The following is a 19888-nucleotide window of genomic DNA, read 5'->3' as shown; positions in this document are numbered from 1 at the left end:
ATGTTTGTCTGTGAAATATACTTTAAGAAAACACTCTTCTTTGAATGTTGACTTTGTTTCTCTTCTCGACTGAAGTCATCAAACCGGTTTCTTGCACCATAAACTTGTCTCAGCCATAAGTAACCTCAAGTACCCATGAATAAGTCCCTGAAAGCTCAGAACAATCGACGTGCCTGAGAGATTTAGGGAGTGTGTCGAACCCTGAGGCTGTTTAGATGGGGAGGGAGGTAAAAAAAACATAGACTGGAATTCTGTTGTCCCCTGCCCCCCATTTTCAGGATTCAGGAAGCAATAAATTGCCATTAAGGGAGTGCCCTGGCGGCCCCGGCTGCACCGAGGTGCCACACAGTCGCTCACTCTCTCCTGGCCGCGTGTACACAAGATCGCACACCGAATTCACGCTGAGCCGGACACTTTCTGCCAAGAACAAAAGTTTATTCCCAAATCTCCACTGGGGTTTTATGCGCAACATCACATCTTGTATATATATTTCTACCCACAACAGATGAGGGGCTGCATGGTGGATTAAAAAAAAACAGGTGCAGATAAATTCACCACCTGTCTCTTCTTGCAAAATTCTGCATAAACCTTTGCTGCACACACCTCTCTAAAATCTCCGCCGTACCCTCAAGCGGTAAATCTGTTTGGGAAAGAGCAGCTGGAGAATTAACACGGTGTTCAGGTTAAATGGGGGAAAAAAAATCACAAAAACCTGTCATGCTTCTCATGTCTGGCACGCTATCTGCCATTAAAATACTGGTTTGTCCCTGCACCGGTAGTTCATACGATGGATCAGTCCAACCTCCCCAGCTATTTACTGCCCCAGCACTCCTTTAAAACATGCTCCATGCACTCCTGGTGCATGGAGCTCCTGCACTGCTCGGCCCTGCACACACACACACACACACACACACACACCCCTCTACAACCCCTTCCCTCTGGTCCATTTGAGGTTATTGTTGGAAGGCTGATAAGCCAAAACAAAGTAACTAATACATCATGTGACAAAATGACAAAGCTCAACTTCCTGCATTGTTGTCCCGTCTTTACGACCCTGTTTTGACCCCTAAAACTGTTGTTTTCACATCAGTATTTCAATAAATGACATAGTGACACAGTTGTTAAAAGAAACATGGAAATTACCGTTATTCATGAATACTATTATAACTCTAGGAACAGAAGAAAAGCACTATCAGCGGATTTTTTTGCTCAAGACTCCAAAGTGATTGCTTGCTATTCCCCCGAGTGTTTATATCTGGTGAATTAATGACCTCATTGACCACTCGTCCTCTCCTTCATCTTAATTTTTATTTGGTGGCTCTCCAGAAACACAATGATCCCACCTTCACCCCGTCTACCGTGTGGCTGAGGTGAGGTGAAGTGAAGTGTCGACACTCCAAAGCGTGAAAAACTCAGGAAAGGGGATCTAAAGAGAAGTTGGATGGAGGGACGTTAGGTGTGGACTTCCGTCAGGCCCTGGGGGAGTTTGAGGGAAGTGATGAGAGACAAAGCTCCAGAGATGAGAGCACAACCAGGGGGCAAAGTGCTACTGAACACTCCCTAACAGTTGAGTCCAACAACACCCCACCCAGCAAATAGGTCCTCTGTTGCTAGTCAAAGCTTCCCCCGAGTAACAACTACAAATACATCATGAAATCACTGACATTAGCCTTTATTCTACCTGATATCGAACTTTATAGGGTTTTATACGCCTGTCTGCACTTGTGTGACTGTGAAAACATCTGTTCTTATATGGATTTGTTTTATATATGTATATATATATATATATGTGTATATATATACATATATATATATACATATATATATATATGTTCTTATATACTGTAGATTAAAGCGATACATCACCCAAAAAGTGCACCTTTCAGACAGAGACATCTTTTTCACTGCTGCATCACTCCTTTGTGATTTCAGAATGCAGAAAAAGTCAGCTACGTATACTTAGCTTCGAGCAAATAGTGCTCCGTTGTCAGGACAAATAACAACAAACTGTCAAAAACAAACAAACATCTGCGTCAAACTCTGAAGCACATTGTTCACTATAATCTTCATGTTCAATAATCCACAAACACTTTGGTTTGAAGAAAAAAACCAACTAAACCCTTCCTGTTTGGTGGTACAGCGACCTAGCATGGAACCCAAAGTATTACAGTTCATTTGATTTTGTGCTCAAATCCAAGTGTTGATCTAAATTTACAGCTGGATTAAGAATTTGTGGATTACACTGGATGATGCGCTTGAGAGTTTGTAACTCAACACTTTTGCGCAGCTACCGTTATCGGTAATCGGTGGCTATGGGACACCGTTAGTTTTAAGCTAAATTAGCTGTTTTTTGCTCCATTCTGGAGTGGTACAGGCAAGGCACTTATTTCTGAGTACTTGAAAGGTATAACACACTTTTTTGGGTGGAGTATTACTTTAAAACCCTCTGACAAAGTAACATCCATAAATTAATCCCTATTCCCTTCTCCCCTACAGCCTTATTCTTCCCCTCTCAAACTCATCCTTCACTTTTGTCAACTGCGCTTCTCTTTAAAGGCTCATATCTGTTCAACTTTGAGTTATGGATTTAATCTTTCCAAATGAAACTGTCCACAGCTGTTCTGTCTGCTGGGTGCTGAGTTGGAAACTGTGGCCACGGAGCTCTGACTCACACTTCATACGAAATCCTCCTGCCCTTGTTTTTGCCAAATGAGATGTACGTATGAATCATTAAAGCGTTTATTTCTTCGCCTTTTTATGGCTTCTCTTGTTTCTCAGCCCAGAGAGAGATTAGAATGACATCTTTCCTTCTAAATGTCCGACATATTCAGACAAGCCACAACAATCTAGGTTGTTGTTTTTTTTTCTTTTCCCATCCAAGCATAACAAGATCGTCACCATTTGTGTGTAATATCATTTGGTAGCTCAGGCTTTGGTGTCCAACCAGTCTCACAGTTTGAGTCTTTATGTTGATGATTAGTAAGGAACTCATAGTTTTTTCCAAAAAGGAATATCTAATTTTGTTTTTAAATAGAATAAGATTTGGCAAAGCCCCAAATTGACCAAAAAAACCCCCCCGTTCTTTATTTTTTATCAACGAAAACATGATGAGGGCAGCAGGAGGAAGATGTTTGATGGCGGCTGTCCATCCTCTGCTATGGTGGATTAGTAGTGATGAAGAGACAACCGTGTCCATAGCAACTGAACATTAAGCCTGGTGATGTCTCCGTCTGGTCCTGTGACTCAGTGGTTGCGCATCCAGCTTTTTCCTCCATCAGTTCGGCTCCAGCTGAGAGGGAGCATTAAGTCCATGACCACACTGGCACCCCAGATTCCCAGCTGATGATTTCTTGTTCCCATAACATCCTTGGACAGCTGGAAGTGATGATTCCCAAAATGGAGATTCTGTGAACGATCTAACCTGCTGTCCACTAATTCTCTTTGTCAGGCTGATACTCTGCTGTTTATCAACACAGAGGCCCAATCTTCCTGTGTTTGTGGGGCCAAAATGATTTGAACAGTGGTGAGATGCTAAAGTTAGACAGGTTGCAATATAATGAACAAAGGACTTATACATAATGTTACTTATTTCACCATTTCCTTGATCGTGCCAGTCCATTCTGCTCTCCCTTCTCCTCTTTCTCTAGTGTCCCCCTTTTTTTCCTGTCAACCAAAGGGCAAAAATATATTTTGCTTTCTGAATGTATATATAAATGTATATATGTATGTGTGTGTGTGTGTGTGTGTGTGTGTGTGTGTGTTCAGAATCCATAAATAGTGAACTATAATTCAATAAGAAGTAGACTTTTCCATTCTACCATTCTTGTTTATTGGTAGACTGTGCAATGCCGTTAGCAAGTAACATCATTTTGAACAGGAGGTTTGTTCAAATCATGTGTCAGCTCCCTACCGCTACTATTGCTAGTATCGCCACAGAGCCTGGTTCTATCGGGATGAGAAACATTGTGAAGGGCTATCAGTAAGCAAGTGTACAACCATTGGCTGAACCAACGTCTGCTAGCTAGCTAGGTAATAGTTATAAGCTACTGTAGTTGTTAGCAACACAAGCTAGCTTTGACTAACATATTGGATGCCAGAAATGTTCCCCTAACATGATTCAGTTTCATTCAACTCGAGCCCATCCCAGGGGCTTTCGGGCGAGATTCACCCTGGACAGTCCATCGCAGGGCCAACACATAGAGACAGACGACCATTCACACTGACAGTAACACCTACGGTCAATTTAGAGTATCCAAATAGTCCCCCATTGCATGTCTTTTGTTGACCATAAACAGAAAAAAAAAAATCATTTTGCAGGATTAATGTATGAATATTAATAATGCCTCAAAATTAACTGCAAACTTTTCTCCACAATATCTGGTTCTATTTGGAGGAACAAAACAACATTTTTGGGATCCTTGAAAAGTTAAGACTTTTTGTCTTCTTTAGGGGTGCTGAGAACGAATGTAGTGGGGGCCTCAGCTCCCCTCTAAAGGGTCGAATACGCCTATGGGTGGGAGTGCAAATGCTGGTCAGGTTTTTAGCAGAGTGGGCAGTTTGGGTGGGTTGAGGGGTGAGGGCAGAATAGAAAACAAGTGTAGAGCAGTGGAAGAGCATGTTTATCTGGCCGTGTTATCCCTCTGAAGTACTAAAGGGAGGAGAGCGAGGAGCTGCTTTTGTTCCTCAAGAGCCTGCAGATGGCTGTAATCCCTTCCAAAATGCGCACTGAAAATCAATCAAGACAGGGTGGACATGGTGTATGAGTGTGGTGGAGGGCGACATTTTCCTCAGGAGGGGAGGGGGTCAAACAAGCGTCTTTGGTGCTTTCCCGCCAAAATACGTATTGAAAGGAAAGACAGAGGGAATGAATTGCAACCCCCTCCGATGAAGGCCCGCTACCCCTCTGTTTGAACTGAGCACAGCTGCCATCGCCTCACTCCAGCCTGGGGTGACACGGGCCTGCACGATCAGCGTTGGGCAAGTTACTCTAGAGATGTAGTCAAATGACTGAACTTGATTTCTAAAGTAATTAGTTACATGAGTAGTAATGTTACCAGTTACTTTTCCTTACACCCCCCCCCCCCCCGCCAACATACACACACAGGAACAACCTTTCACAACTGACCAGAGAGGAAACAGGCCGCATCTCCTTCATGATAGAGCCTACCCGGCAACAGGCTTCATAGGACCTCCTCCTCTTGCGGCTGGTGTTGAACGTGAGATTTCCACCTTGGGTTGTTTAGCTGGAGGACATCCACTACCGCTGCACCTGGTGGCAGAAGTCGAAGCAGTGCTCTCTGCCCCCAGTATTTCTTCGACAAGTTTTCCTGCACTATGCTGCTGATGTAGCAAATTGCGTGCAGAGTTTTCCTCAAGTTGATGATGTTTTGGTGCCACATTGTTGGAAACGGACAAGAGTGTTGCCATCTTTGGCCGAGACAAAATCAAAAAGTACTTGAACTAGTGAACATGTATTTCCCTCCTCACTCCATGCTTGTTTTTATCCATCGGTATTACGTCATTGACATGAGACTTCAAATGTGAGAGAAGATCTTCACTTTTTACAGTCTAGATGACAAAAAACACTATATTCTGTTTGCAACGATGAAAGGCAGTGACTATGATTTATTTACTGTATGGAGATAATAATGTGTTAAATTACTCTGTTAACTAGAAAATAAATCACATTACAGTTACTAAGTAAAGCTTTACTCCCCAACAGGGTGCAGGATTACAAAAACCTGGACACTCTTACATCATGCACTAATACGGCTCCTTAGTTCTTATGGTGGCACCGGAGGAACAGCTCATAACCTGGAGGCTTCATCCTCTGGAAAAATAGAAGGTCTGAAGAAAATTTCATCTGTTTGGTTTAGCGTGGTGTCCTGACTGGCATGTAATCATCTCAAAAACAAACAGCTTTTTATAAAACCTTCTCTTCTGTGCCCAAACTGTTTTCTGTCAAACGTGTCCTCACGTGGATGACGTCAGCGTTCTGGATATTCAACCCGACACAGGGAGGCTACGGCGAAACCCGCATGTGTTTTGTTGGCTCTAAAACCAGCTAATTAACATCAGTATTTATGACATTCTGATAAAAGCTTTTCCTCACAAAGCTGAAAAACCTCCCCTCTCACTGCCCCTGTGTTTCTACCACCTAATCCTGCGACGCATTTGGACCCGTTTCTGCCTGTTTCTCCTCGGACGAGTACTCTTGGGTTTCCTCCCCAGGAACACACCGGCCTGTTCCTATTGTTTGGGATTGTTTATTAGGGGGAGAGGTAGGCAGGAACGAAACTACCACTCACAGTTGTTCTATGTTACTAGTATCTCCTTGCATTTTTCTCCTGCGTTTTGCAGCCTCAGGCTAAGATTTGTCAACTGATATGCCTTGCGCACAGTATGTGAGAATGGTGTGACATTTAATGCCCCTTTCAACATGAAAAAGTTGAGCAGATGTTTATGTACTAGTATTAAAGGAAAAACATTATTTGATGAGGGAAATTTGTTTGTAAAAACTTGTATTGACGATGTATTTCAATGCCTTACTGTTACCCGTTTCTCTTGCTACTAAATACACTGGTGATATCCTACATTACCCAGAATTACTTTCATTAGCAGCCGGAGGAAAGCTCTAGAGAACTGCAGATGAAGTATTTTTGTAGGTCCATCTGGTTAGCAACATCATGGGTTCCCTCGACCAAAAGCCAAAGGAATTTTTACATTCGTTTTTGGATTATTCCAGAAAATAACCTCTGAAGTTTACGAGACTTGCATGGGTTTTTTTTGTTTTTCTTTCCCCAGCAAGATAATCTTCACAAATGAACACCAGTTTTATGAGTTTTGAAGCATGAATTGCGTTGCTAGGAGCACTAAGCTAACGTTAGGCTGTAAACAAGCTCCACTGCTGATGCGTGACTTCAACATCAAGCATTAAAGCTTCAGAATTCACAACTGTGCCGTTTACTGACGCCACACAAAAACTTTTAAACTTGTTAGCCACAGACATTTAACCAAAAAAAAAAAAAATTGCCTTTACTCTTGATGTTCAGCAACACTAACTTATATCTGGGTTCATTCTAGTGCCATTAAGTTGTAGGACTGGTAAACATGCATGACCAGTAAACCAGTAGTCTACGTTCCCACCTTCCTTCCTTGAGTTCATTTGAATCAAAGCATGAAGTGTTTTCCCTCTTGGTGGAGTTTGTTTTGGTGGTCACGTCTGAATGTACACCAAAACAACCGAGACCTGTTTTAGAGGTGGTCACGGACCGGTTCCTGGTACAACACAAACAAACTCAGGTATACGGTTTGTTTATGCTGATAATGTGACCAATCCAACCACCGGGTGATCTCCACGGGTTTGAACTAAAGGGTTGGTCTAACTAAGATGATGCAAACTGTAGTGGAACAGAGTTAAAGATATATGTGCAATAAATAAATAAAGCCCAAAAAAAAGCCCTGGTCCAGAACTCTCGTTCTTTCTGTCTTGTTCCTGGTCTACACATGAGAAAACAGAAAACTCTGTCTTGCTTTGGCAGTGTCAGTATTTAAACGAGTAGTTTGACATTTTTGAAAATGTATCTCAAAAAATGTATTATTAGATAGATTAGATTGTTCAAACTGTCACCATTTTTGAGTTTTGAAAGCATTGTTCGGTGGTTTTAGTGAGGTTACTTTAGTGTAGTTAACTTAAACTAAGCTAAGCTCGGCTAAGCTAAGCTAACTGACAGTTGGATAAAGTCATTTGATTTAACGGCCAAATGTGAGTTGTGGAATGATTTTTCTTTTCTAACCCAAGAAAAGGTAAAACATTTAAATAATTAAGCTAATAAAAAGTTCCAAAACTGTCAAAATTCCCTTTTGAGATGAGCTGGAAACATAACACAACTTCATGAATTCCTTTAAATATTTTAAAAAAGCAAAACAAAACAAAACAAACAAACACAAAAACATAAAACTTTAGGTAAAATTATAAAACTGATCTTTAATGCAAAAGGTTTTTTTTCACGAATCCTTTTTTGAGAACCCTACAAAACATTAATATACCAACATCATCATAGATATCACTATATGAGATGAATATCTGCCAACCAGACCAAACAAGAGAGAGAAAGTAGGTCTTTGAAATGAGGTTGGAGCAACCTTTTAACAGTGTGAAAGTGATTCACATCCATCCTTTCAATGAACTGAAACATTTCCATCATGGTGGAATGTGACTAGGCGAAATGAAGAGGCAGCTAATGGCACTTTTCAAGTTGGAGCGAGTGAGGGGAAAAAAAAAAAAAAAAAAGCTAGTGAAGCCATTTATGCATCCGATGTGTTGACAGTCACGCCGCATGTTTATCCTCCAACAAAGTGCACTCACATATTGTGCATCAGCCCAGCCGCCGAGGCCTGTCTGATGTGTCAGAAGCTGCTTTCCCTCTACGCTCTACGCTCATTCCAGGGGAACATGTGCGCTGGAATTCTCCCCCAATTAAGACAGGGATTAGCCAGGTCCACTGTGGGAACCAGCCGAGTGTGGGAAAGCAGAGGGTCTGTCCCTCTCTCCTTCCCTCACCGACACTCCAGCCTCATTCTCACTCGCTCTTGTTCGTCAAGCTGCCTCCCTCCCCTGCCTTTCTCACCCTTACTGTAACTCTTCCTCCTTTATTTTCTCACCCTATATTCTGTCTTTTATTTTACACCATTGTAGCTCACTCTGTTAATCCCCACTTCCAAAAAAAAAAAAAAAAAATCAATTTTTATTGTTTCCCCCGTAAATCTCCTCTTTCGTCGTTTTCTAATCATACACTGGCTCCCTTTATATTTTACTCTTGTCATTTTTTTCTCTCCTCTCACGCAGCCACCCAGAATCTCCATAGCTTTCAGTCCTAATTCTTCAAGGCTCTCTGAAGTGCACGGTTCTTGTGTGCTCCCCTCTCTTGCCCCTTCCCTCCTCCCTCTCAATGCCTCTCCAGCCTTCGTACTGAAAGCTTGTCTGGCGAGAGGCTGGAGACTCTTACATGAATAGTCTGAGACTGTCAGGCGGAGAGACGGGGCGAAAAGACAACTCATCAGAAAAGAAAAGACAGGTGTCTCAGAAAACAGGCCGTTACTGTTTATTTTGGCATTTGGCAAACCCCGAAGTTCATTTACCTAATGGTGTTGTGTACATACGAGAGGTAGTCCATTAAAACTTACTGGAGTACAACTAAAAAAAAACACAAAAAACAAAAAAACCCTCAGTGTGTAATGAGTAAACTCCCATGGGAATGCCCTGGCTGAACTTCATCCTCACTTTTCCATTGTCACTGCATTTCTTTCTCATGATCTTGCAGCGTTCTCTCTATCATCCCAGATTCCTCTCCCACTGCCTCCACATTCTTCGTTCTCTTTGTCACCTTTTCTTCCTCATTCCCACTCTCTCTCTCTCGCTCTTCTTTCCTTGTGTTCCCATAAATCTCTTGCCTGTGCACTCCTCCACACAAGGCTTGTCCGTTCCAATTATGGCTGGGCCGTCCAGCCCCCGGCTCACACACTTTGCACACACAGCCCTGCTCTCATTAAGCCTGTATCAATTAGGCATTAACCTCCTAAAACAAAGGGCCTCTTGACGAGCAGTCCATCGCAGGCCATGTGAGGTACTTCCTCTGTATCGCTTTACTCCGCTTCCCATCCTCAGAACTACACATTCACCCAACCTTTTTCCCACTCAGCTGGCTGGAAAACAAATCTGTGCCCAAAGAATAAGCAGCAACATAGATAAGTGGGAATGAGCCTCAGATGTTTACATGCTGCCTTCACAACCTGATAGTGTAATAATTTTATGCCGCATGTAGGATTTTTTGTTATCGATCAGTCATACTAGGAGAAAAGAGTGAAGTGTGATAGATACTTGAAAGCTGTACAATCTACTTTATATCATGTACTTCTTTGAAAGACGACGAGAAAAAGGAAATAAAATAAGGACACGTGAATATGAAAGTGTTTTGAAAATGTCTTGCTAACTTCTAATGACCACAATAAATGCAAAACATGTAATATTACATAATCCAATACAAGAGTCTGCAGGCTTTATGTTTAGTTTTGTTGAAAAGGAACAATGTAGATTTAAGTGTATATTGGATTATACAATAAAAGAATTAGAGGTATTTGCTATGAAGACAAATCTAAGTATTTGCTATCTGCAACAAATATTGCAATGCGACAGTCCATCATTCTGTATCCTTTATATTTCCTCATGTTCCTATATTAGTAAAATCCCCCTGTAGTTCACACTCTTGTGCTCTAGGTGGCAGCATACAGAGGGAACTTGTTGCAGGCTGATGATCGAAGCTCTGCTTGCACGCTAGTCTTCAAAATCCTTGTACTGCCTTGTTTTGTGGACATTGCCATACAACAAATCTAGACCAGTGGGACTCAACGTGGTGGTCTTGAGGGGGTTCCTATTAAACCTTATGAACAGAATCACATTGTGGCAAATTTTGAATTCTCATAGATCATCCAAACATTTTCTAAAAGAATCAACATAGGATTGTTTGGCAAAGAAAGGAAGGAAACTACTTATGTCTATTATAGTACCCTACAATATGGCTGACACTTGTACTTTGAAACAAAAGTCATTTTTTACTTACAAATGACACTAAATGGTGGAAACAGGATTGCATTTTCATACTGTTTGGGTTGTTTAACATCGAGAGGTCGGAGATTTCTGATGACACTCCCAAGAATAATGTCAAGATAATGAAACATAACAAATGCGCTGAAGTGGAGCGGCAGGTCAAGCAGAACCTGCTTATTAATCACCTTTGAATTTGTACTAATCGACTACACACCACTAAGGAAAACTAGTTTCCAGATGTTTGTCTGATCAGGCCGTAGCTGGATTTAAGGAAGCGATTCCACTGACACTAAAGTCAGTGTCATTTCCCATTACAATGGAGGATGCTGTTTTCAACCTTAGTCCCTCCCAAACTGATCATTTTATCAATACTGCAACAGGCGCCTTAAGAACAACTTTGGAGTCTATTGTTCAATTTAAAAAAAATAAAACCACGAAACAACAGAAACAAGCACCTTGGTACAATTCTGAAACCCAACAGCTGAAACAAAAATTGAAAAAAATGGAGAGAATATGGTGCTCCACCAAACTGGAAGAGCCCTTTGTAAAACTAGAGCGGCCTGCCGGACATACACCTGGATAGCTTTTCTCGCATTGACCTCCATGAACTTAGTACAATAATTTCCTCCCCTAAACCATTGGCCTGTCTCCGAGATCCCATCCCATCTAAGCTGCTTAAAGACCCTATAACCCAAGTGCCTCTATCTTAGATCTAATCAGTGAGTCACTTACGTTCCACAGTCCTTTAAAGTAGCAGTAATTAAACCCCTCCTCAAAAAAACCCAACCCTGGGTCCAGAAGTTTTGGCCAACTATTGACCAACACCAAATCTTCCTTTTCTCTTGAAAATTTTGGAGAAAGCTGTTGCTAAACAGCTCTGGGACTTTCTTTACAGCAACAGCTTACTGGAAGATTTCCAGTCAGGTTTCAGAGTACATCATCGCACAGAAACAGCAGGCGTCAACGTTACCTCCTACTGGCATCAGATGAGGGACTCGTATCTGTGCTGTTTTTATAAGACCTCAGTGCAGCTTTTGATACCACTGACCACCATATCCTTCTACAAAGACTGGAACACGTCATTGGGATTAAAGGAACCGCAATAAACTGGTTTAGGTCATATTTACTAGGTCGATCTCAGTTCGTACTGACTAATGATAAACCGTCTGAAACCACTGCAGTCAGTTATGGTGTTCCACAAGGCTCTGTACTTGGACCAGTCCTCTTCACTCTATCCCTGCTTCCTCTAGGTCACATAATAAGGAAACACTCAATTAATTTTCACTGCTATGCAGACGATATGCAGCTGTACTTATCAATGCATCCACATGGAACAAATCAGCTGACTAAATTGGAGGCCTGTCTAAAAGGAAATAATAACATGGATGACCCATAATTTTCTTTTATTAAACTCTTACAAAACTGATGTTACTGTGCTGGACCCAAAACAAACAACTTATCTAATGAGATAGGTACCTCGGATGGCATCATCCTGGCCTCCAGCACTACAGTATGGAACCAGTTATCTTGGATCAGGATCTGTCCTTTAACTCCCACATTAAACAAATCTCAAGGACTGCTTTCTTTCATTTATGTAACATTGCTAAGATCAGACACATCCTTCCTCAAAAAGATGCAGAAAAACTAGTCCATGGTTTTGTCACTTCCAGGCTGGTTTACTGCAATTCCCTTCTATCAGGCTGCACCAGTAGGTCCCTAAAGACTCTCCAGCTGGTCCAAAACGCTGCTGCCTGCATGTTGATGAGAACTGGTAGAAGAGACCACGTCTCTCCTGTGCTGGCTTCTCTGCATCGGCTCCCTATCAAATTCAGAACAGAATTCAAAATTCTCCTTCTAACATACAAAGCCCCCAGTAATCAGGCTCCTTCATATCTAAAAAAGCTCATGGTCCCCTATTATCCAGCTAGAACCCTTCGCTCCCAGGATGCAGGGTTACTTGTGGTTCCCAGAGTCTCTAAAAGTAGAATGGGAGCCAGAGACTTCATTATCAGGCTCCCCTCCTGTGGAACCGTCTCCCAGTTTCAGTCTGGGATTCAGACACCCTCCATTTAAGAGCAGACTTAAGACTTTCCTTGTTGATAGTTTATTGTTAGGACTGCTTAGGCTACCCCTTAGATATGTGGCTATTGGCTTAGACTGCCAAAGATCTCCCATGATGCACCAGGCTTCTCTCCCTTCCTCTGTCCTCCTATACTCACGTGTTACAACCTCAACCTCGTCTCCAGTGCCCTTGTTCATCCCCACTTCCCAGATCCCTGACTGATGCTGCTATTGGAGGACGCTACAGACCTGCAGAGGCTCAAGCTGCCAGCCTTATCATCACCTGTTCATGACTCTGTCTGTCCATTAGTCTCTTCCACTTTATCTCTATCCCTCTCTTTCCTTCTGTATTATCTGTCTTCCTCCATTATCTCTGTCTCTGCCCAGCTCTCCTTCCCCCCAACTACTCAACGAAAATGGCCATTCCCTTTGAGCCTGGATCTGCTCGACGTTCCTGCCTGTTAAAAGGAAGGTTTTCATCGCCGCTGTTGCAGGATGTGCTCGCTCATGGAAAATTGCTGGGTGTAAATTCATTGAAGGAGTGAAGTGCTCAACCTGCTCTGCTTGTAAAGTGTCACGAGATAACTTTTGTTGTGATTTGGCGCCATATGAATAAAACTGACGTGACTTGACTTGCTTATCACTCTGCTGATGTGCGATCACTGCTGGAAATGTGGATTGACGAGAGCCAACACTTTCTGCAGTTCTACATGAACAAGTAAGAACTTGTGACTCATATGTTGTTGCTTCACGTAGTCAGACATGAGCAGGTACGTGACATTGGAGATGAGGACACTGTTGCCTGAGAAAGTCATATTGTGTTTGTGCGCGTGTGACAACATATCCCTATAATCTTTTACTTTTACACATAAATTTGCTTTTCACAAAAACCAGTCTATAATATCCCATAATATGCAGATAAATTACAATTACATTGTGCTCAATAGCAGTAGACAGGCACCCAATCTGATGTTTTATTTTTCATTATTCATGAAATCTTCATCACCTTTAAACCTCCTTGTTTTATTTTTGATTAAAAAAAAAGGTAGAGCCATTGAGGACCGTGAGTTTCAAAAATCAACAATAAAGAAATAGTCATTTCTTAGAATAACCAGATACTCTAATCATCTGCGTCTTTTTCTATTTATTTTCATATTCATATCACATATCTTTCAAGATTTGTACAAAAGCCAAATGTATTTGTTTTCATGTTTATCGCCATTATTTGATGTAATTTCCATCTAACAGTGACTACATACAGTTGCCACTAAATACTTGTTCACAGTCCAAAACTGTTCTAAAACTTGGCCCTCCGCCTCGGGGACCAGCGGCAGCGGTGCAGCAGCTTCTACTTGATGTATTTGTGACTATTTCTACTGCTCGTTTGTTGTTTCCTAAGAGAATATTACATTTGTACATGTTTGGAGAGGAATCAGTAGACGCATGGCCTCACTGTCTTTGTTGGCACAGCAGCAAACAACAACCTGGAATCTAGTTTTCCCACAGATCTGCCAGCGAGAGGAGTGGTCCCCGAGCACCCAGCGCTTTGGCACAGTGACTATGTTGGCACGGACCCAAAGTGAAGACCCCCCCCCCCCCAACACACACACACACACACACACACACACACACACACACACACACACACACACACACACACACACACACACACACACACACTCACACACCCTCTTTCCCAGGGCCATGGGAGTATAATACATTACCAACAAAATCCCACTTCCCATTGCTCTCAAACTTTCACACCCCCTCCTATGGCTGTTGTGCCCCCTCAAAAGGGGATTGGGGTGACATGACTTTCCATCTCTAGTTTTCCCATCAGTGTTTCCAGATGTTTGTCTACAACACTAAAACTAACTGAAATCTTACTTCATTTCACTGTTAGAGAGACTTTAAATCAGCTGTATGAAACCACCAAAACAAAACTCCGGACTCTTTCACTGTTAAAGGGATTTAAAGGGAATGCGCATCTATTCAGACTGAGGTAATAAATATGAGCCCTCTCTCTCTTGTTGGCCACACAGCTCCCAGTGCAGTCATTGAGGGGAAAGTATTCACGGGCGTGTATGTGTCTGGGTAACATGTAATGACATTATTCTCACCAGGGTGACCCCTCATTGTCACCACGCTTTCTTCTCCTCTGCTCGTGAAATTGACATAAGCTTTACAAACATTCCAGGCATTTTTTTCTCAAGGCTGGATTTCTTTGGTGCCTTTCATGACAAAAAAGGGGAAAAAAAAAAAAAAAAACTTCGAGCATGAGCAGCTCCACCTAGTGATGGTGAGGAAGAACTAGCGTGGAGTTATACAGAGAGTCCATTCCAAGAATAGTCACATTATTCTATTACAATGCAGAAAATAAGCATCATGAAAAATGTGCAGCACATATTTAGGTGCAGATTCCTTTTTTTCAACTGAGTGATGAAGGAGCACTTCGGGCTTGTGTGGCCTTCTCTATCCCATGCAGCTTGTGGAGCTTTGAGATCTCTTGTTTATACCTGTAGGTCGGTTTAAAGCTCAATATAAGATTCTCCTGGAACTCCCCATTGACACGACTTACACATTAAGAAAGGTTCTGACCTGATCAGGTGGCTGTCAATATAATCCTGTAACTCCGACACCTGCGCCTCAGCAACTGTCGCTCTGCTGATGAGAACACCACGCTCCTTCTCTCCCTCCTGGTTTAACAAAGGGAGAATGGAAAAACTCTGCAAAAAAAGTACTTTTACGTGAAGTGGATTTTATTAAGTTTTTTTTGGGGAGGTGGAAGTTCAAAAATTCAAGAACTGAGAAAGTTTTGTGTACCAGTGAAGATTCTGTCATCTCCTTCAGCTGTTTCTGTACGTCCAGCCAAGATTCCTCACATATTTTCTCCACTTTTGCCGCCCTGATGAAGTTACATTTTTCAAGAATTTTGATGACATGAATCTGCAGCTGACGATATTCGTCAGGATATAAGAATGGCACTCACTCCTGACAGCGTACTTGAACGGGTGTTGTGAAGGCAGCCACCTGGAACAGAGAAGACTTTGGACAAGATCAAATAAAAAGTATAAAAATTAAACCAAAAAAGGGCCATCTGATGATATGGAAGCCCATGTAGGCTTTACTTGTAATCATAATTCATTATCTTGAAAAAAAAAAAAGTCTTTTTATTGAGATAATGACATAAATTAACCTATTATCATGAGATATCATAGGATTAAAACATGCAAGTGCAGCCCTTTTCACTTTTTGTACTATAATCAATTTTTTTTTAGATGCAACAAATGAAAACAGAGCAGTTAAAAACAGAACAGTTTATAAGAAATATGCAAAATTATTGCTCGTGTAGCTCTTTTCTTTAGAAATCAACCCTATCCGGGGGACGTCTCGCTGGTGAAAACGTGTTCCTGGGATGACATATGAGTGACAGCACAAACAAATCTCATGTCCATCAGTGTTGTTACATGATCTGCAGCAGCGACTTACAAAGGAAAAGCTCCTACACCAGAACAAGTACAGACACAGACACCCCCACTGACCAAGCACACACCAGACTAAACAAAAATACATCAATCTGCTTGAAAGCAGCCAGCTTTCTTTTGCACTATACCTTATTCTGGGTCGCCTGCAGCTGGCTTTCCAGCCTTGCCTTGTCCTGGCGAAGCTGCTGGAGCTCCCTCTCACTTTCATCTTTCAGTTCACTGACCTCCAGGCTGAAATGAGCTTCTGGGGGTCCAGGATCCACACCACTTCCTGGTTTCACTAAAATCTGCTCCCTTTGGACCCTGACATCACAACTGCCATTAATTTCTCTGACATGATGAAATGAAAACTTGCTCTTCATGCCAGCATTGTAGCCTTTTAAAATCAGATCACAAGTCTGTTTTCAGTGCGATAGTTTTTGTATATGATTTATGTTGAAACTGATCAAAAATTGAACTTAAAATATGTTTATTTACAATTAGGCCAGTCACAGAGTCACCTATATGCAATAAGTAGGGCATGATGGGTCTTGGTAACCCTCTGTAGCCTCTTCTTGTAGCAGCGAGCAGCAGAGGCAAGCTGCTCCTCTCTGACCCTGTAAGATGAACGAACGTCCTGCAGAATGTTGTCCACAAACGTCTTCATTTTACTCCCCAGTGACAGTACTCTGTCTTCGCCAAGGCTGTCAATGTACTCCTAATGAGAGACATACAGACAGACATTATAGCAGAGTAGACCAAGATGTGCTACAGATATTTGCATGTGCCACTCACAGCGATGTCATGTACGTAGCACACCAGCCGTGCCCGGTATTCCTCATTGAGCTCTTTGATTTGCAGCTGCAGTTTAGAGTTCTCCTCTTCTACTTCTTTCAATTGTCTCTCAATGCACCAGAGAGCCTTGAAAGAAGCAAAACAAAGGAAATCTGTGCAACATTCACTCATTTTGGCATGGTTTTGTGAATCAAAGGTAGTTTCGTGCTCACCGCACTCTGCTCAGATAGTTTCTGCTGGCTATTATGGATCGCCGTCCTGTCCTCCTGGTGCTCTTTACTCATTGCCACACTGATGGCCAAACACAGGCTCAACCACAAGACAGCAGTGACCAAAACCCACAAATGGCCACATCACAAGGGGAAGCAAAGAAACCACATCACACACACAGCAAATAAAGCCACAGCTTAAAAAAAAAAATCTAAGAGGGAACCACAGAGCGGAACACTGCAACATACATCCTGAAAAGAATATGGCCGTTCAGTGACTGAAGATGGAAAGATAATGTTTCATGAATAAATGGAAAAACGCCCTCACACTCTCTCCTTCAGCCTCTGATGCTGCTTCTCGTAGCTGGCCTTCATTCTCTCCAGCATGTCTTTGATCTCATCTTGCTTTCCGAGGAGCTGGGTTTAGAAACGGAGAAGTTATTGACATGCCTCTTAAACAGTTGACCAATAATATATACAAGCTGGCCACTCTTCCACCTAGAAGAAATACTTTGTATAAATACTCACACTTTTTTCCATGTTTTTTTGCACCCTTTCCAAAGCTGCAAGATCCTCGGGCTGTAAATACAGTAGAAGTGTGTCACATTTCACCAACCATTTCCTTTTCATGAATTATTGAATCTTAATTGTGATCGGAACATTTCCTTTAAGTACCACTATAACCACACAAACTAACCTTGACTCTACTGTGTGACATATGGCTGATGAGGGTCTGAACTCTGTCCAGCTCCCCGTGAAGGTCTCGGGTATTACTCTGAACCCTCTGATGTTGTTCCTCCAGCTGCCTGCGGAGGGCATCCTGAGCCCGAGCCAAGGCCAGTAACTCAGCAGTCAGCTCCTCGCTCTGGCCTACCTCTTTGTCATGAGCCTCAGCCAGTGCCAGGTAGTTCTTCTTGAGCGTGGCGTTCTCCTCCGTCAGGTTCTGGCCTCTCTGTTCTCCAACTTTTAAACGAGCCTCGGCTGACAGGAGATCACCAAGTAACTTGTCTCGCTGCATCTCAAGTTCTGTTACTATACCATTTTGGTTCAATATCTGAACAAAAAAGTGAGAAGAGTAAATCCTTCCTGTAGTAAGATAAAACAAACTGATGTAGGCAAAGTGATTAATCCTTGAGCACAACTCTTAAATTAGTACTCTTGTTATGATTCATAAATAAAATGAAATAAAAAGTGAAGAATTCTTATTTTAGTGCAACTAACTAATTACAAGCATGCTTTACAGAAACTACAGTTTCCAACACCTTTGGCAGTATATTTACTTGACTTGTGTAATCAGTCTTGACTGGGCATTTGCAGTGATGCTGTGGAACTACCTTTATAACCACATCAGATACAACCTCACCTTATTTTTCAGCTCAAACGTTTCCTCTTCATATTGTTCTCTCATCTTACTCATCTGAATTTTGTCCTCCACAAGCTCCTTAGATATCTGAAAAAGAATGACAGGAAAATTGAAAGTCGGACCTTTTACATCTGTTTCAAGTTTGATTTCGAAGTAAACTCTACCCTCAGCTTCCCCTCTTCACTCTGGACCAGTCTGCTGGACAGGTCCGTGTTAGAGCTGGCAATGTGGGTCAGTCTGCCCTCCAGGTGGCCCACTTTTATGAGAAGTCATTCATTTTTGTCTCGCAGCTGCATCTTATGTGAGGTGAACAGAAAACAGACGTTTACTACAAAGGTTCTATAGTTCCAAAACGTATCTATCACCTGTTGACTGTGTTAAATATTTTATTAACCGGGCATTTCATGTTGCTCAAAAATGTCATTCCCCTTTTTTTCATATTAACTCAGACACAAGTTTTATAAAGCAACAAATCTTTAAAAATTCTCAAAATCATCAAGTGTATAACATAAACCAGCAAGACCACTTACGTTTTCCTCTGTCAGAGTTTGAAATTGCTCCTGTAGTTGGTTTGTGGAAGACTGTTGGTCCTGTGGGTCCATGTTTTCCTTTTCATTCGATGTCAGCGACTTCTCAATAAATGCTCACAGTATCCACCAACAGTAGGTTACCATGGTTACATAAAACAACACAAATGCCATTGCAGCAAGAGCCTGACTGAAGTGTTATTCCAGCTCTTAATTCTTAATAGGGTTCTCGTTGAGGATTTTGCAGACTTGTACAAGGTGTCAAAAATGTTAAAAAAAAAAGACAAAAAAACAAAAGTACAAGTAGCCGATATATGTCAACAGTGGGATGGTAGCCAGCAGACATGATGCAGAAAATAAAGAAGTTATGAGGAGCAAGTGTGAGGATGTTTCTCATTTACCAACAGCCACTGAGCCGTACCACTCTCAGGATGGATGCAACAGTGCTCCGCTCTGTGGTTCCCTCTTTGACTTTGTTCTAAGCTGCAGCTTTATTTGCTGTGTGTGTGTGTGTGTGTGTGTGTGAGATGTGGTTTCTTTGCTTCCTTCTGTGATGCGGCCATTTGTGGGTTCTGGTCACTGCTCTCTTGTGGTTGAGCCTGTCTTTGGTCATATCAGTGTGGCTATGGGTAAAGAGCACCAGGAGCACCAGAAGGGCATCCAGCAACTATTCACATTTTTGCAGGATGTTGGTTTATCCAGACTGGTTAGGAACATGGAGATCACATTTAGGGATCAGAGGTTAAAAGCCCCCAGGCAAGATTACATTTAGATTCCTAAATCATTCCATTCCAAACAGGAACACTTTGAACAGCCACTGACCCCAAATTCTAACTTCAGATTTTTTATTCCTATAGGTAAGT

At 42.0% G+C, this 19888-nt stretch overlaps 1 protein-coding gene across 2 annotated transcripts; it reads right to left on the bottom strand.

Annotated features, from left to right (window-relative positions):
- Window positions 1–14312: 14312 nt before the first annotated feature.
- ccdc78 (coiled-coil domain containing 78) lies at window positions 14313–19517 on the bottom strand. Of its 2 annotated transcripts, none has more exons than XM_086195271.1 (14): window positions 19029–19517; window positions 18663–18794; window positions 18499–18585; window positions 17833–18189; window positions 17664–17714; window positions 17464–17552; window positions 17139–17217; window positions 16927–17052; window positions 16653–16849; window positions 16281–16455; window positions 15657–15712; window positions 15491–15572; window positions 15266–15363; window positions 14313–15183 (listed from the first exon to the last, which is right to left on the bottom strand). In XM_086195271.1, the coding sequence occupies exons 3-14, from the start codon at window positions 18550–18552 to the stop codon at window positions 15096–15098; spliced, it is 1452 nt and encodes a 483-aa protein (XP_086051397.1). In that variant the 5' UTR covers window positions 18553–18585; window positions 18663–18794; window positions 19029–19517; the 3' UTR covers window positions 14313–15095. The 2 variants fall into 2 exon arrangements, with proteins under 2 accessions (XP_086051397.1, XP_086051398.1); XM_086195272.1 differs by having other exon boundaries at window positions 15657–15697; window positions 19029–19516.
- Window positions 19518–19888: the final 371 nt, after the last annotated feature.

Source organism: Aulostomus chinensis, chromosome 23 (genome assembly GCF_037954235.1).
Source record: "Aulostomus chinensis isolate RoL2024-O1b breed Wild chromosome 23, RoL_Achi_v1.0, whole genome shotgun sequence".
Taxonomy (NCBI): Eukaryota; Metazoa; Chordata; class Actinopteri; order Syngnathiformes; family Aulostomidae; genus Aulostomus; species Aulostomus chinensis.
Note: the sequence above shows the minus strand (reverse complement) of the source record. Positions and strands in the feature narration are given on the sequence as shown.

Bases quoted from the DNA above. Each gene is read 5' to 3' on its own strand.
- ccdc78 (XM_086195271.1), bottom strand. From the start codon at position 18,552: ATGAGTAAGATGAGAGAACAATATGAAGAGGAAACGTTTGAGCTGAAA. The intron at 17,553-17,663 runs GTGAGTATTTAT...TTCTAAACCCAG, and splicing joins AAAAAAACATGGAAAAAAGT to CTCCTCGGAAAGCAAGATGA. The intron at 15,713-16,280 runs GTATAGTGCAAA...TCTTGTCCAAAG, and splicing joins TGCAGGCGACCCAGAATAAG to TCTTCTCTGTTCCAGGTGGC.